Here is a 16,854-nt window from a genome sequence, read left to right as displayed (position 1 = left end):
CTGTTCCCAAATTTTGAAGTAGGTTAAGAAAATTAAAAGGCAGGACTGGTAAGATAAGTTTTGTTAGCGCTGTCTATCTCCCCGCAACGATTCACCATTTGCAGCGACGGAAACGACCAAGATTCGCTTTCTCGCACCGATCAAGATTGACTGTATAAATTGGTCGCTCCAGTTACCGGCAAACCTTGTGAAGGAACAGCTCGACCCCGAAGGAATGCTTTTGTGACCAAAGCCCCTGACTTCCGAAAAAAAAGGAAAAAAATGAGCGTGCTCTGGTGGTTTCTTTCTTTTTCTCTCTTTCCCCCTTCCTCTTTTTTTTCCTCTCTCTCCTCCTTCAGACCGTCTTCGGCAGCCCACTTTCGGTTTCGAACAAAACTGCTCGAAGGGGAGGTTTCTGCCCTGTTGTTAGTTTTGTTGTCGGGGACATTGTATTGTGAAGGGTGGATGCCTTGAGAGAGAGAGACAGAGAAAGAGAGGGGCTGGGCTGGGTCCCGGAGCGCGCGCGGTATCCGTCTGTCTCTCTCGCTACATTTCCTTCCCCTGCCCTCGCTACATTGTAGCTGCGCTCATTCCTGTAACCGTGCGTAATGTCAGCTCACCCCAACCCCCTCCTCCTACCGAACCCAAACCATGCGTCAGATCCATCCGCTTAGCACAAGCTCACAAAAAAGCGTCTACCACCACCACACACAAAAAAAATCGAAAACCGTAAAGCTTCACCTCCCTACGCTGATACGCGTGTCACAAATCTCACGCAAGGTTTCCCTCCCGCTTTTCATTTTATTTTGTTTTTGCATTTGCAAAATGTGGATGATGGAGGGAGGGTGATTTTTTTTCTCTCTCTCTGCTCTCTGTGTTGTGAGTGTATGTGCTTGTTGTCGGGCGGGGGACTCTGTTTTTGGTGCGGAAGGAGTCGCTCTGTTGGAGGAGTCGGCTCCTCTCTATGTGGGTGAATGGAGGAGAGTCTTCCTGGAGAGTAAACACTCACGCACAGACTAGCTGATTACATCGGATCTCTCACCGTTTAACACTAAAAAATCACCCCCAAACATGCCTGCTGATACTAAACAAATCTATGAGTTGGAATCTGGTGAGTAAACACATGAAGCAGAAAGGATTATGTGGGTTATTTTTAAATTTACAGCCACCATCAGGCATCTGATGACTGAACACTGTCTTATTATTTTAATAGAATTGTACTTCCTAATAGCCAGATTTTTGGCATCGGGACCCTGTCAGAAGGCGACAGAGGTGAGTAAATCTACCTTTTGGGGTTTGATAATGTCTTGTTGCTGATTTTTATGTACAATAAGCGGGTTTTCTCTGCTCTTTCAGGTCCTGATACGCGAAGTGGAGGAGAAGCAGGTAGGCTGTATTCAGCTCGCATTCTAACTCTGCAGAGGACTTTTGATTCTAATTTCAAACTATCGCCTTTTGATATTTTAAGAAAAGATGCGTGGCGAGGATTTCGGGAGGAATTGGGGGATTGTAACCGTGTTTTATTTTTTCCAGCTGCTGCCGAAACGGATAGACTGGAAGGGCAACGAGCATCCCAGGACCTACGAAAATTTGGTGAGAGATTCATATCACTGAGAAAACTTTTAGAGAGGAAAAATTGAATCTCCCGCAAAAATTTTACTAGGAAAACCGGATTAGCCCCCCCAAAATAGCGCTTTAGAAAGAAAATAGAGCAGCCAGTAGTGAGCGGCAGATGACTGGGAATGTATTAGAAGATTTGGATTAAAATTATGATTATCAGAAAAAATATGTAGTTTTAAGTATAGTGGAAATAAAGATACGTCATGATTATTGTGCAGGAGCAGGGCTGCCTGAGTGACTCGAGCGCTCAATGTGGTGAGAAAGCAGCAGTGTGCAGGGAGGCGCTTTGACTCTCTCTCTCTCTTTATATATACTCGTAGCACTAATGCAGCTTGGCAACCCTGATTGGTCTGAAAGCTTCTCTAGTTCATTTACAGATCTGCTCACAAACACACACGCAAAATCAAAACAACATCAGAATTTACAGAAATGAGTTTTATTTTTGCAGCAGCGAATTTATTCACATCCAGCAAAAAAAAGCAGCCTCGGGGATTTGTTTTTAAAAGAATGAGCACATAGTTAAAATAACTTGGGGGGGGCGGGTGGTGGAGATGAGCTAGAGTTTTGGTTGATGGGGACATTTTCCAGATTCTTTTGGGAAAAAAAACAAACGATTAAGAACAGATATCCTATATTGTATGAAATGCTTTTAGGTCAGTAATGGGATAGATAATTTTGTGAATTCTACTTCGCAGTAATTGTAGTAAGTATTGCTGTGGCATGGATGAAGTTCATTAATTTTTAAGAATATATTTAGGTATATATTATCATATTGTCAATACGAATACAAATGATTAAAAAAGTACTTGCAAGTCAATACTTCAGAATTCTGAGCTATAAAATACTAGAACTGAAGCTGAACTGTGCAAAACTGTGTTCGGAAACTAGGGTGAAAGGATTTTTTTGATGTGTAAGCAGTGTAAAATTGAAAACATTGCACCTGTCCAGTTGATTGAGGGGTGTGGATTTGGAGAGAAGAGGAAGGAAGAAAGAATGGGAACATGCATATGTGAAATAGAAATCTCGACACAGCATTTTAAAATTTTAAATGTCTAATCATTATATATTTACTTTTGCATGCAAAACTTAAATACTCGTACCCTTTACATAGAATGGTTAAATACTTTTATTAAGGCTAAAACTGAGATTATTTCAAGGTTCGTTTTGGCAAATGTTTCAGGATATTGCTAATTTGGTCCTATATCTGTTGTGACATGATTCCAGGCATCTGCCAAGAGAACTGCACACATATATTCCAACTTTTATGCAGTTCAGTAGCTTTTTTTTTTAAAACATAAATTCTGCACAGTTGCTTCTAAGGTATTGGCCAAATCACTGAAAATGTTGCAGAACCTTTCCTTAAGAGTAAGCAAAATTGTATGTTGAAAAAGGTCAGTAATGGGATGTATGGATTAAAATCAGTGATTTTTGGCCTCAACTGCACAAGGAGACCTGTTTATTCAGAATATTTATGAATATTCCTTTTATTAGAAAGTCTGGCAGATAGTTTGTGTGAATGTATACGGTTTTTTTGTATATTTTCCCCATTGCTAAATTTGGATTGGAAATGAATTAATCCTTCCAAGAATGTTAATTTTGATTGGTAAAAATAGATCTTTTCCCTCCTCAACCTGGCCTTCCCTAAAATAGCCTGTAAGAACTGCATGGTGAAATGGATAATAGTTTGCTAAACTTTGTGTGCACGTGTGTTTACACCAGTTGCCTGTTGCAGGTACAATCATATAGATGTTTCTTTCTGATTTTAAATTCGAAGAAAACCAAATAAAGATGGCTGTTAAAATCAGCATTGAAATTCTGTGGTATTTTTGAAACACACACAAATGTGATGAGTACAATGTTCAGATTTGTACTATATACTATAATGCTTTGTGCATTTGCCCCTTTTTACTTTTTTATTCTGTAAACATTTTCTGGTGCACATGTTCACTAAAATGAGATCTCTATTCTGTAAAGTGATGATTTGAGAAGGGACTTGTATTCTGGGTGTCAGTTCATTACAGTGACAAATCATCCTCTTTCATGGTTGCTGGCAGATAATCTGCAGAAAGCTAAATATTTAAATCATCTTATTTTGGAAAATAGTCTTCATCAAATTTCTGATTTAATTTAGTCTTTACAATATTGCATTCAAACCATTTCTTTAATAAAATATTGACAAATTAAACTACTGTAGAAGCATTGCTAGTGTTTTCTGTGGCCAAAACCAGACTTGAAATCAAATTTGATTATTGCTTTTTTAAGGGAGTTTGTTGAAAGTTTGCAACCCACAATACAGGATAGGGTATCGTTGTGGGTACATTTCTTTTTATGAGGATCATTGTGGACTCGATGGACCAATGGCCTGTTCCCACACTGTAAGGATTCAATGGTTCTTGTATCTCTGTCAAGTCAAACATTGTAAGCTTCAAACACAGATATTCCCTATCCTAGTGAGAATGTGCTCAAACATTCCCAACCCAATTTAAATACAAGATTCTTCAAACTTACAGGTGTTTTGGAGGGATTAGGTCACATGGTTTAAGAATTTATTGTCAATCTAATGTTAAAAGAACATATAAATATGCAGTCCTACAGATAATGGAAAACCATAAAACATTACATTTTTCTAATTGATTAACATTTTCAAATGTGTCATTTTTTATAGTCTTTTAGCTATAAAATGTGTAATAAAATAGCCGAGCATGTTGTTTTAAAAAATTCCCCGAATGCCTTCTCTCAACATTTGTTTTAGTTAATTGTTCTGAAGGTTGGCGTAGTTTAGTTTATGGAGATTGTTGTGGACGCCAGCAACATTAGTTCATGACTGAACCATCAGAAAATTACTGAATTGTTTGCAAATGCTTTTTGTTTGGCTATATTTCCATCTGTTTTGAAATAACTTTGTAGCACTCTATAAACGCTCTGAAGAAATTGTACTTGAACCACTTGTAAAAATGTCTACGTCTTTTTGTCCCACTTTCTCAATTTTAAGGCAGTTTCCTGGGTTTCCTCTTGCTTATTGTAATGTTATATACCGTCATGGGAATGCATCTTGGGTACAACTTTCCAAGGATAAAACAAACCCCAAATTTCTCTTAATCCTTTTTTATTGATTACTATTCTTGAGGACATGGAAGAACCTAACAAAAGGGCTCACCATTCTCAGTTGAAGCTCAATTATGAATACTGCTGAATGGTGTTACTTGTACCTATATGTTTTATTGTAACATAATGTCACAATCTGAGCTCACTGATAGATATGTGACATGTAATAGAATGTGAACTAAGGAGCGTTATCCTGTGCTTACAGCAGATGTGTCTGAATTTCATCTCTGTTTTAGAAAGTTTTTGTCTCCTTTAAATTTAAAATGTGACTTAAGCATTGTGCATTTCCAAAAAAAAAATTGAAGTCTACCTCTAGGTTACTCCAGGTTGTTGCTAACTCTGCATAGGATTAAATTTTATCATCATAGCACACATCCCCTTTAGCTTGCTTTTAATTGTGTAACTGAAATATGCTTTTAGATAATTTTGAACCATTACATTTTTAATCTCAAGCATTGCCTGAGAATTTACAACCATAAATGGTCTATATTTTTGGAAGTCTCCTTTCTTTACAACTATTTTATAAAATGTCGTCACATTTTGAGAGCTTTCTGTGCTTTTGGCAAATCAAAACTACGCGTTTAAATTTTTTTCAATAATCACAAAGTAAACTACGTTTTTAATTTTAACAAAATGTCTTCATGCAGGTACACTATGTATTCCCAGAATAGAAGCCTAATATTTATGGCATGGGTGAATAGATTAACTAACAAATGCTTATTAAATGTGATTAAAAACATTCATGGGTGTTGCATCTCTACAGTTTCATGTCTTTGTTTGCAACACATATAAGCGGATGTTTTTTTGAAAAGACAAAGAACATAATTAATTTGTAGTATTGATGTGCACATGCAGTTTTTTGGGGACTTTGACATGTTTTTTGCAAGATGTATGAGATGGGCTGACACATCTAATTTGCAGGACCTTTTTGCCTTAGGCCAAATATGAATATGAAACAATGCATCACAAAACTCTCAGAAGAACTTTTTTTTTCTCTCATGGCTAATTAAAGTGTTTTTAACAGTGAATTTCTTGCAATATATTTTTAAATCTGCGCAGCAGATATAAGGACTCCAGTAATGTAGAGTAAAAAAAGTTTAAAATTATGTAAATTTCAGACAGAATAGGCTACAAGGGTAGATACAACACTGACCTATTAAATTTACCTGTTGTCCTTTTGGCTTTTTGTCCACTCAAGTACAGTAATTGTAGGCACACTGTATATTGTAATCTTTTGTGTGGAAATAATTCTTAATTATCTCTACTTTTATATAAAGTCCTAAGGCAATACCTTCATCAAACATATTTGGTGAACATGGGGGTGATGTTGTAGTTTTGGGTGGGAAGACTCATCATCTATTTCTGTGACGTTGTGCTGAGAGATCTCAGTAAACAAATTTTCTGCCCCTGGTGTGTTGGCCCGAAAGGTAGGCCCGCTAGTTGCCTTCCTACAGTGGTTTGCTGAGCCTTTCTGAAAAGAGACATTGTGGGTGCCATACCAGCTCTTCAGTCAGCAAGCAAAACCCCCTCTGCCGCAGCAAGATTCTGCTCCTAATTTCTACCTCCTGCTAATAACATGTGGAAATAATTTTCCACTATTTATTTTCACAAGTTTAAAATAATATGCTCCTATATTTTTTTTTAAACTCCTGTGTCATTGATTACATCTTAGTTTTTCACTTCGTTATATTTTGATGTTTCTGTTATTGTAGCAAATTTTTATTCCAGTAGCAGAAAATATTCAGCATTTTATAATTGTTCTGTTGTATCATTGCTGCTGGGAAAATAACTTGTCATTTTTTTAAGAAAAGCTATTTTGAAATGTTTACATTTTGGGGTAGTGTAGAGCTATTTTCTTAATTTAATGAGCATTTTATTCATCTGTTATAAATTCACTACGCAGCAAAATAAGCTAACAAAATAAACATATTCTGAGACATAAATGCTCATATTGACCCCTCCCAAAAAACTTGTACAAATTTTGCCTTTTGATTTTGTTATCCTTTGGATTACAATGCTCAGAATGTTGGTCCGATTTAAGTGCTGTTCATGAGCTAAGCGACCTTTTTTATTTCTTGAGTCCTGAAGAACACTAGACGTTGTGGACGCCCCGCAGCTATTCTGGTGAAAGTTAAAATGGACTTGATGGCTGTAAAAGGGTTATTCAATTTTGAGATTCTGTGGTGGTTGATTCCGTTGTCTGTCACATTGGGAGTAGGAAGATGGTGTGGGATGGTGCTGTACATTTGGAGTTCTTTATGCTGGGCAATATTTGGATGGTAAGCATACCAAAGGTTGAAGTGCTGACTTTATTACTCGCTGTTATTCCTGGTCCACCTGCTACCAGCTTCTTCAAATATAAAATTTAGGATTCTACCCCAGTTCAGTTTTTGGATACAACTGGGATGACGGTGAGTCATGCTGGATTCATTTAAGGTATGAGGCACAGAGTGGCCAAATCAGCCCTGGCAGTTCCCGAAATGTAGTAAGTTACCTGTGGTTTTGATGTTCCTTTTGTAAAGCCAGAAGGAACCCAAATGGAATCTGGCGTACCACATCTCCTGTGATTGCATCCTCCTCCCTTTTTTTTAGTCTGAACTGTCGTTGCTTGTCAATATGTGAATCTGGAGGACTCTGCCTTCAATATATACTGAGGTGATCCCAATCTGTACTTCATCCAAGAAAGTAATTTCAGTTATTTTGCAGGGGAGTGACCAACTTTCCATGTTGCTGCTGACCCTATTGGCAAGATGTTTGCAGATTTCTGATGTGTGGACGAAGTAGACTTCTCCATCTGACTCAGGCCTCTACCTGAGGATATCGACCAATTTCTTTTGCCTGGCTGATGTCCGTCAACGTGAAATTGGTCCATTTCGGTTGTTCACGGAAAAGAAATAATCTGTAGAGCATTCTCTATGGCTGTTTATCAGGCTATGCTTACTGGTTACTATAATTTTGTGATATTGGATCAACTTTGTTATTTTAATTAAGAGTTTAGTCTTTTTTTTGTTTCTGTAAAGCAGATACATAGATACTTCCAACTAGAAGGAGAATTGCCTAACAAAGCATTATTGTTATTCTAGATGCTCTTACCAACATTGTGTGCGCTCAACCAGCCAAGCAAAACTTTTTTGTATTCTCTATCATGAAGACTTCCAGCATCATACAGTTATGAACAATATACATATGGATGTATAGCTTAATAGACTTGTAACAGAGCTGTTCATTTTTCCAAATTGGAGAAAGAGAAACAACAGTAGCTTTCTTCATGCGTCCATGATTCTTGGCTCTATTTCCTTTTCTTTTTCTGTCTGCAAGAACTCTTTGCCTTGATCTTAAGCTCTCTGTCTGTCCTTCATGCTATCTCCTTCTTCATATGTTTACTCTCCTCTTCCAAGGACTCTTCGCTGTAGGAAGTTGGGTGTGTGAATAAGTTGAAATCACTTTCCATGATCAAAATTTAACATGAATGGTGAATCACCTTGTGACGTGAGCCTTCTTTTTGTGTTGAAGAATTTGCTATCTGTTACAGAAAATCACTTCAGGAGTGCTTTAAAAGAATGTGATGCCTTTGATTTAAGCTTTTAAAAATTGAAATACGTTACTTGTTTCAGTAGTTGAAGTATTTAATTGAGTGCTATGTATTTGTTAGGGATATTGGAACCTTTGTTATAGTTAGCCTGCATTTATACCATTTAGAATTCTTTTTGCTTCACTGTCGTTGCTTGTCAATGTGTGAATCTGGAGGACTCTGCCTTCAATATAAACTGAGGAGATCCCAATCTGTACTTCATCCAAGAAAGTAATTTCAGTTATTTCTTCTGGATTTCAGTAGAATAAAGGTCCTTCTTACTCTTTCCCACCATGCATTAATCCTGATGTGCCACAAGTAGAAACGTAGACAGTTAACAGGCAGAAAGTAACCATTTGGCCCATCGTATCAATGCTAAGAGAAAAAACTTTATTTGGCCTAATCTCACTCTCCAGCTTTTGGTCTATAGCTTTGGAGATTATTGCACTGCAAAAACATATATCCGGGTATGTTTTAAATGTCATGTAGTTTCTGCCTGTAGCTTTCTGACAGTAAATTCAAGATACCCACCACACTCTGGGTGAAAAAAGTTTTTCCTTGTCTCTGCTAAATTTTTCTGCAGGCTAATATACATCTGTGCCATTGACTTTTCTGCAAAGGTAAATAGATTTCTCCTAGCTATCTAGTTAGGATCTTCATAATTTTATACAAAGCTCAATTAAATCTTCCTTGGCTTTATCTGTTCCAAAGAAAAGAACCTTAAACTTGTCAAATCTTCTCTCAGTGCTAAAATTCTCTGATCCTGACACATCCTAGTAAATTGTATTTGTAATCTCTAAAGCAATTGCATCCGTCCTGTAATATAGTGACCAATACTGTAGCTGTGAGCTGACTAAATGCTGTATACCATTTTAGTATAACCTGCTTATCCTATGTTTAGCTAGTAAAGGGAGGCATATTGTTTACCATCTTGGCCACTATACCTGCCTGTTTTGCCTTCAGGGATTTGAGGACATGTATTCCAAAACTCCTCTGTTCCTCCATGCTTCTCACTATCCTAGTCTCTTTATTTGTTTATTTTATTGCTTTGTTTGCTGTTCCTAAATGCGTTGGTGCACACTGTCTGGATTGAATTCCATTCAGCATTTTTCTCCCCAACTGATCCATTCATTTGTCTTTTAAGTTATCTACAGCTTTCTTCTTCAATACCAAGTTTTGTATCCAAAATGTATTCTGCGCAGAGCAACAATGAAAATGAGATTTAATATTAAGATCTCGAGAAATGAGTTGGCATTCAAATTTTCTGGAGGTTTATTTTCATGTGATCTGAGTAGCAGTGCTCTGAACTATATTTAAAAGACTGACAGTCATAACTGCTTTCTCAAGCCCTCTTGTCTAACTAGATGTGTTGTACAGCATAATGTGCAAGCTGGAGAACTTCCTTGATCCATGCTGTAAATAAAAAGTAGCTGGGAAAGAAATGTCTTACATAATATATATAATAGGTATATTAAGGTATGCATGACTCAGTACATTGGTAAGTTGAAAGTATGTTGTGTTTATTTTTTTTAAGTGAAAATGCATTGAAAAGAAAAAAGTGAATGCTTTTTTATTTAAAAAAAAATCCAAAGATCCAGATTTTATTGTCATAATGAAGTGTTGGTGTTTGTTGCTGACCTCAAAGAAAATAGTCTGTAAAGATATACCAGTGTTAGTTGGCATAAATGTTTCCATTCCTGAAACCGATTTGAATCTGGCAGAATGAATTAATTGTCCTTAATAGCTGAGGCTTAGAATAGAAGAGTGAGAAAATGATGATGATGCTGGCTGGTTTGGAAGATTTGAGCATTGAAGAAAAATTGGATAGGCTGGGTTTCTTTTCTTTGAAACAGCAAAGGTTTAGAGAGGATCTGACAATGTTGTAAGGATTATGAAGGACATGGACAGGGTGGATAGGAACACACTTTTGCAGTGAGTGTAGATAACCAAGGAGCATAGATTTAAAATAAGAGGTACAAGGCTAAGAGGAGAGTTGAGCATAAATTTGTTTCTCTTAGAAGATGGTGGGAATCTGGAACTCACTGTTTGAAAGGATGGTTTAGTCAGAAACCCTTGTAGCGCTTAAGTTGTAATCAGACAATACTTGCATTGCCATAGCCTCACAGGCTACTACCCAAAAGCTGGAAAATGAAATTTGTGTAGTCAGATCTCTGATGAACAGTGCGGATGCAATGGGCCGAATGACCTCTTTTTGAGCTGTAAGCATCTATAAATCATGGAGTCCCTGGGTGTCCAGTAACCAACAGGATAAAGAGCAATTACGTTGAAGTATAGGCACAGACTAAATCAGGAAGTAAATACATTGGTCAGCCTTCACTTTATTACCATTTTACAAAGAGCAAAAATAAATGGTTGGGGCATAAAACTGGGATCAAAGCAGAAACTGAATTGTGTATTTTATTAATTGTGTAGTTTTGATCAGAATTCAGAAATTTGACATGCCAAAAATAATAAAATCACATTTAATGGCCCTTGAGGTTTCCAGAAATAGTTATGAACACAGAGTAACAATCCAGCTTCACCTCATTTATCAAGATCAGTTTTTTAAGGGTTTTGTAAGGAATCGAGAGCCTGAGTCTTAAAGGGCAAATTTTTTGATTGTAGCCTGTTGGGCTTCAATAGCGTACCCTGTGGAGAAACGTGGAATCATTGACAATCACTTCTGATTTTTATTATTAACTACGCATGTCTGCATTCAGGAATCACCATCACTTATAGAGGAGAGAGAACAGTGACTGTTGACAGTTTAACCATCATTACCATGGCAAAAATGTTCTTTTACAATGCATGAAGCCTAGTATCTGATAACGTCTCATGCTTTATTTCTGACAGCACTTCTTTTGTTCTGTTTACTAAAAAGGTGAAGACTCATAGACATGTAGCTCCAGATCATCTCCTTCAAATATGTCAGCGACTTGGACCTCTCTTAGAGAAAGAGACCCCACAGAGTGTTCCAGGGGTGCATTCGTTACTGGGAGCTGGAAGACAGTCTTTGCTTAGAACAAACAAAAGTATGAACAGCTCAGTAGTAAAACAATATTATGCATCTTTCATGGTGGTTGGTTTTGTAGTGATTCTGGATTTCTGTTAATTTTTGAAACAAAACAGGTTGTAAGCATGTGGTATGGAAAGGATCAGCACTTGCTGCATTGCATCGAGGAAGACCCCCTGAGCCACCAATCAATTATGGTAGCCCACCTAATATAGGTATGTTTTTATGTTTATGTTGGGTTCAGTTTTATTTTGATAGTGGTCTTTGCTGCCTTTTGCATTTTTCATAGAATTAACTGAGGTCTGTCAATACTGGGAGAATTGCGTAGCCTTCAAGTTTTTCTATCATTAGATGTCATACGGTGAAGCATATGGTTTACCTGTTTTCCTGCAATTTTATATTTGAATGTAGAATTGATGTGCCTGACTGAAAGAACATCATTACTTTTGTATTAAAATGAATGATGCTACCTGTCACTCAGTGAGGTGTGAGTTTATTGTCCTTGCGTGCTGAATTAAAGCACGTTTGTGTTGTCAGTTAGTACCCCAGTAAAAATTGGGTAATGACTGCAGTTGTTCATTTGCTCGCTGAGCTGGTTGTTCCGTGATGTGCATACATTTCATTACCATTCTAGGCAATGTCATCAGTGCAGCCTCTAATTGAAGCATTGGGTGTTCTGCTGCGTTCTGAATTTACATGATCCTCTGGTATGGTGGGCCTCGTCACTTCCCGTTCTGTTTTTTTTAAGCAGTGGTCTGTATAGGAGGTCTGCTTCTAAGTGTTTGTTAATGGAGTCCCACACTGAGAACAGGGCCTCCAGAAATTCCCTTGCATATCTGGTGTTCACTTGTCTCAGTATAATCACTTTGTCCCAGTTGAACTGAAGGCCTTCATTGTCTGTGTGTATCGAGACAAGTGAATGTTGATCGTGTCTTTTTACTGGTGGCTGTTGTTCGTGTTTCCTGGATGCCAATTTCCTCCCCATTTGTCCAAGGTAATGTTTATAGTACTCGCGTGGGATTCTGTATATCATGTTAGTCCTGATTACTGTTGGTATGGGGTCTTTAGTCTTTGATAGCATTTGATGCAGTGTTGATGTAGGTTTGTATGCAATCATGATCCTGTATGGCCTAAGGAGTTTGATTGTCATTTCTGATATACTTTTGATGTAGGGTGGCGTTACTTGTGTCTTCTGTTGTACTGTGTCCTGCGTCATTTGTTTTGTAGGCACTGGTGGATGAAACATAGATAATAAAATGTGAGGCTGGATGAACACAGCAGGCCAAGCAGCATCTCAGGAGCACAAAAGCTGACGTTTCGGGCCTAGACCCTTCATCAGAGAGGGGGATGGGGAGAGGGAACTGGAATAAATAGGGAGAGAGGGGGAGGCGGACCGAAGATGGAGAGTAGGAACATCTTGGGTATCCATTGTCAATGCAGGTATTCCTCTTCCATTCTCCGGAGTTCTGGGGTGTTGTGGTGTGATATGGCTTGTTTAAATAATGTCTTAATGCAGGTCTGTTTATGTATAGTGGGATAGTTGCTATTGAAGTTCAGGATTTGGTCTGTGCGTATGGCCTTCCTGTACACAGGTTCGCAATTCACCCTCGTTAATCTCTCTACCATTACTTCTAAGAATGGGAGCTGTTTGTTGTTTTACTCCTCTCTAGTGAATTTTAGATTTTGTTAACAAGTTGGTGGGTTTCTTCTACTTTTATGTGTTTTGATTATTATGAATGTGTCGTCCATATATCTTATTTATGGATATATCAAAAATATGTAAGCCATAACAACCAGACTCTTCAGACTGTATAAGATCATGATTGCATAAAACCTATATCAGTATTGCATCAAATGCTATAAAAGACTAAAGACCCTATATTGACAGTAAACAGGACTAACATGATGTACAGAATCCCATGCAGCTAGTGCAGTAAACATTACTTCGGACAAACGGGGAGGAAATTGACAATCAGGATACATGAACACCAGAGATGATGGGAACTGCAGATGCTGGAGAATCCAAGATAACAAAGCGTGAAGCTGGATGAACACAGCAGGCCAAGCAGCATCTCAGGAGCACAAAAGCTGTGCTCTTGAGATGCTGTTTGACCTTCTGTGTGCATCCAGCTTCACGCTTTGTTACATGAACACCAACTGGTAGTAAAAAGATACAACCAATATTCACTCGTCTCGATACACACAGACAATGACATCAGTTCAACTGGGACAAAGTGACTATACTGGGACAGGCGAACAACAGACATGCAAGGGAATTTCTGGAGGCCTGGTTCTCAACGTTGGACTCCATTAACAAACACATAGAAATAGTTGCTAAAAAAACAGAACTGGAAGTGACAAGACCCACCATACCAGAGAATCATGTAAATTCGTAATGGAGCAGAGCACCAACTCTTCAATTAGAGGTTGCACTGATGATGTTGCCTAGAATGGTAATGAAACATCTGCACACCACAGAACAACCAGCTCGGTGAGTTAACGAATGACTGCTTCCCCAACCAAGCTACAAATTTTCGCTATGACCTTGGGTAATGACTATCCACATTGTATTGTGAACATGAGAATTGGAATTCTAGCTGTAAAGGAGTCTGTGTATGTTTACGTTAATGGACACTGTCTGTAAAGGGATGAAGCAATAAGATGAAATTTGAAAAGTCTTTGAATATAAATATTAGGAATGAACAGCCTTTGCATGATAACATTAAAATTCAGTTTTATACATGCTAACTGGTATGCACTTAATTTCAGGAAATTGTGTCAGGAGATTTGGTACACTGCTTGGGATTACGCCAATTGGATATTGATTAGTGGAGTAAGTTTTAAAAAAAGATTTGAATTTAGCTATGAGTTGTCAATAGTGCAATTTTGTTGAATAAGCTTGGTGAAAATAAAGGTAGGAAGGTGATTATTGATAACAGTCAATGATCAGTTGAGTTGAACAAGTTTAAGCTAGTTAGGAGGTTGAGAAATCAAGCCCCAGTCCATGACTTTAAGCTTATCATCCAGACTTTCGTTCAGATGAAGTAAAGAGGATGGCATTATCAACACTGTAGCTCTTTACTGAGGTATTAAACACTAGTCCTGTTTGCCTGTTCCAGCAGATATTAAATATCTCATGATACTCTGGCAAAGTGCAGGTATATCCCCAGAGTCCTTGTCATCCACTTTTGCTTAACCAAAGCTGCTAAAAACAGGTTAACTAGTTATTCACCTTGTTGCTGTTCATAGAATCTCATGTGAAATATGGCTGAAGCATTTCCATGCTTAAGTCATTGCACTTAAAAGTGATTCTTTGAATCACATTTATGATGTTTGTGAGATATGTGAGAAGGTACTTTTCTTTTGTAAAATATTTTGAGCTTGATAAAATGTTGCAATTGTGGTGTATCAAACTTTTAAATTTCTGTAACTTAGTTAAAGTAGGGCAGAAGTAGTTTCAGTCTGATCAAAATTTGTTTTTTGATTCTAATGCAAAGGAGTAGCACCTAAGATTAGCAACCAGATGATAGAGAAACAGCGCATGTTTGTCTATAAGTGAGTTTGACTTCAGGCATTGATGAAGATTAGCTACAAGCATAGTGGTGTTATGTTGCTTGAAGTTGAATGGCTATGTCTGAACATTGTTAGGGACAGTAAAAATCTCAGAAGCATTATCAGACAAACCATGTTAGAGAAACCTGTTTAAAAAATGTTTTGGAGTAAAAACACTAAACAATATTCTGATGTTAGGATTAAGTGCCTGAGCAAAGAAGTAAAATATAGAATAAGAAACAAAAGACTTGTTTCAAGCAGTCATCCTGAACCTGTGGTGGCACCACCCTAGATGAGTTTGCGTATGTTTTAAAATGATGGCAATATTGCATATGTAATTGGCAATGGATTGTGTAAAATCAAAGATTGGAGAAATTGTATTGGCTGTGTGAACTCTCTCCTTCCGCCTGTCTGCTCCCTCCACAAACCCTATTAAAGGAAAAGGCCAAATACTTACCAAAGTTGCTCATAAAATTGCTCATAATTTTGTGCTCAGGAAAATTGGCACCAATTTATTTGTGAAGTTATATGCATATGATAGAGACCCTGTTTTCTCTTTCAGTTCCCTGCTAGGGTGAATGAACTATCAAACTAAAGCACTCATAGTTGCTTTTTAGATAATTATTAAAGACCTTGATATTTGCATAGAGTAATATTTCTTCTACAGCTTCATCAGTGATTTCAACAAAGAAGTGTTTCAGTCGTTTTGCTAATTGTGCATAGCATGTCTCAAAATGCTTAATTTGCTAAATATCATTGGTTCAATTTAACTTTTATTAAACCACTGTCTTATTAGTTGAATTTCCTCAAGGAAATGTCTTACTCTTCTTTTCTTCATTACCAGTCACAGCGCTGTTAAGACATCAGTTTTATTCTGGATCAGTCTAAGTGACAGAATAGCAGGAAATTATACATTATTGTTTTTGGTCTGAAGGATAGTGCCATAATAATGCTTCAGCTAGTCTTGTGGTGCACAGGTTCCCAGGATCGTTGAATGGCATGAAAAGTGTCTTGAAGCTGTATGCAATAATTATGTGGAAAGTATAAATATGTTCAGTTCAGGACAGCAGTGTTTAAACACAGTTTAAACATTTGATTGAGCATGTAGGAATAACATGTATGTACCAATAAAAGTTGCTGAGCAATGATGATAAGTAGTGACCAAGGGATTCAAGTTATCTGTTAATTGAATGTTTACTGAGATAAAATTATTAAAAAATGCCAATAGCATTTAAGGCTTTATAGGCATAACTACCATAGAATAAATTGAGGAAATAAATAAGAATGAATTTGAATACTGCATTGGTTCAACCACAGTTAGTTTACTGCTCCTCAATTTGGATGCCATTCAAAGAATATAAAGAACATTAAATTGCTGGAAAGCATTGATTCATCAAAGTAATGTGAGAAGTAGGAAGTTAATTCTGAGAAGAGATTTGGCACATTGGGATGTGGTTAATAGAGGGTTAACAGAGGGCTGGGATGCCAAAGGAGTGGATGTCGTGCAATAGTTATGAAAATTCTGGTTAGATCCCATTAAAGGACCACATTCATTTCTTGGCATTGCATCTCTGGGAGGATTAATTTCGCTTGGATAGGGTACAATACAGATTCATCAGAATGAGATTAGTGCTAAAGGGTGAAATTATGGGGACACGTTGTCAAGACTGAGCTGCTGTTCCCTTGACCATAATGGACTAAGTTAATTAAATGACTTGATTGGATGGAGAACTGTTAATTACTCGAGAACTTAACAGAAGTGGGGGCAACAAGAATGCCTTTTTGAGCTGCTGTGTTCAGCAGTTATGTCAGGAGATATTTCATCACATAGAAGGTAGTATGAAACCGGAACTCTTGAGGCTCTTTTGGTGCAGTGATAGTGCCTCTGCTGATGAGCCTGGGTTGGGGTCCTACCTGTGTCAGAGGAATGTCAGATACATCTGAATTTGATTTTCAATTGTGCATATCTGACAATTTCATTTTCAAACAGTAGTCATTCTGTAACTAAACGGGA

The 16,854-nt window shown here is 37.5% G+C and overlaps 1 protein-coding gene across 3 annotated transcripts in view; it reads left to right on the top strand.

Moving 5' to 3' along the window:
• Positions 1 to 757: 757 nt before the first annotated feature.
• The window catches only part of phip (pleckstrin homology domain interacting protein), a 198,997-nt gene continuing 182,900 nt past the window's right edge, over positions 758 to 16,854 (top strand). For 2 of the 3 annotated variants that reach the window (XM_048530796.2, XM_048530794.2), the window contains exons 1-6: positions 758 to 1,090; positions 1,193 to 1,251; positions 1,336 to 1,365; positions 1,513 to 1,572; positions 11,157 to 11,307; positions 11,405 to 11,503. In XM_048530796.2, coding sequence (XP_048386753.1) covers positions 1,051 to 1,090; positions 1,193 to 1,251; positions 1,336 to 1,365; positions 1,513 to 1,572; positions 11,157 to 11,307; positions 11,405 to 11,503 — 439 coding nt within the window. In that variant the 5' untranslated portion in view covers positions 758 to 1,050. The remainder of the gene's footprint in view (positions 1,091 to 1,192; positions 1,252 to 1,335; positions 1,366 to 1,512; positions 1,573 to 11,156; positions 11,308 to 11,404; positions 11,504 to 16,854) is intronic. The other variant, XM_048530797.2, reaches the window with a different exon arrangement.

This window comes from Stegostoma tigrinum, chromosome 4 (genome assembly GCF_030684315.1).
Source record: "Stegostoma tigrinum isolate sSteTig4 chromosome 4, sSteTig4.hap1, whole genome shotgun sequence".
NCBI classification, from domain to species: domain Eukaryota; kingdom Metazoa; phylum Chordata; class Chondrichthyes; order Orectolobiformes; family Stegostomatidae; genus Stegostoma; species Stegostoma tigrinum.
The sequence above is the reverse complement of the archived record's forward strand: the minus strand, read 5'-3'. Positions and strand labels throughout refer to the sequence as shown.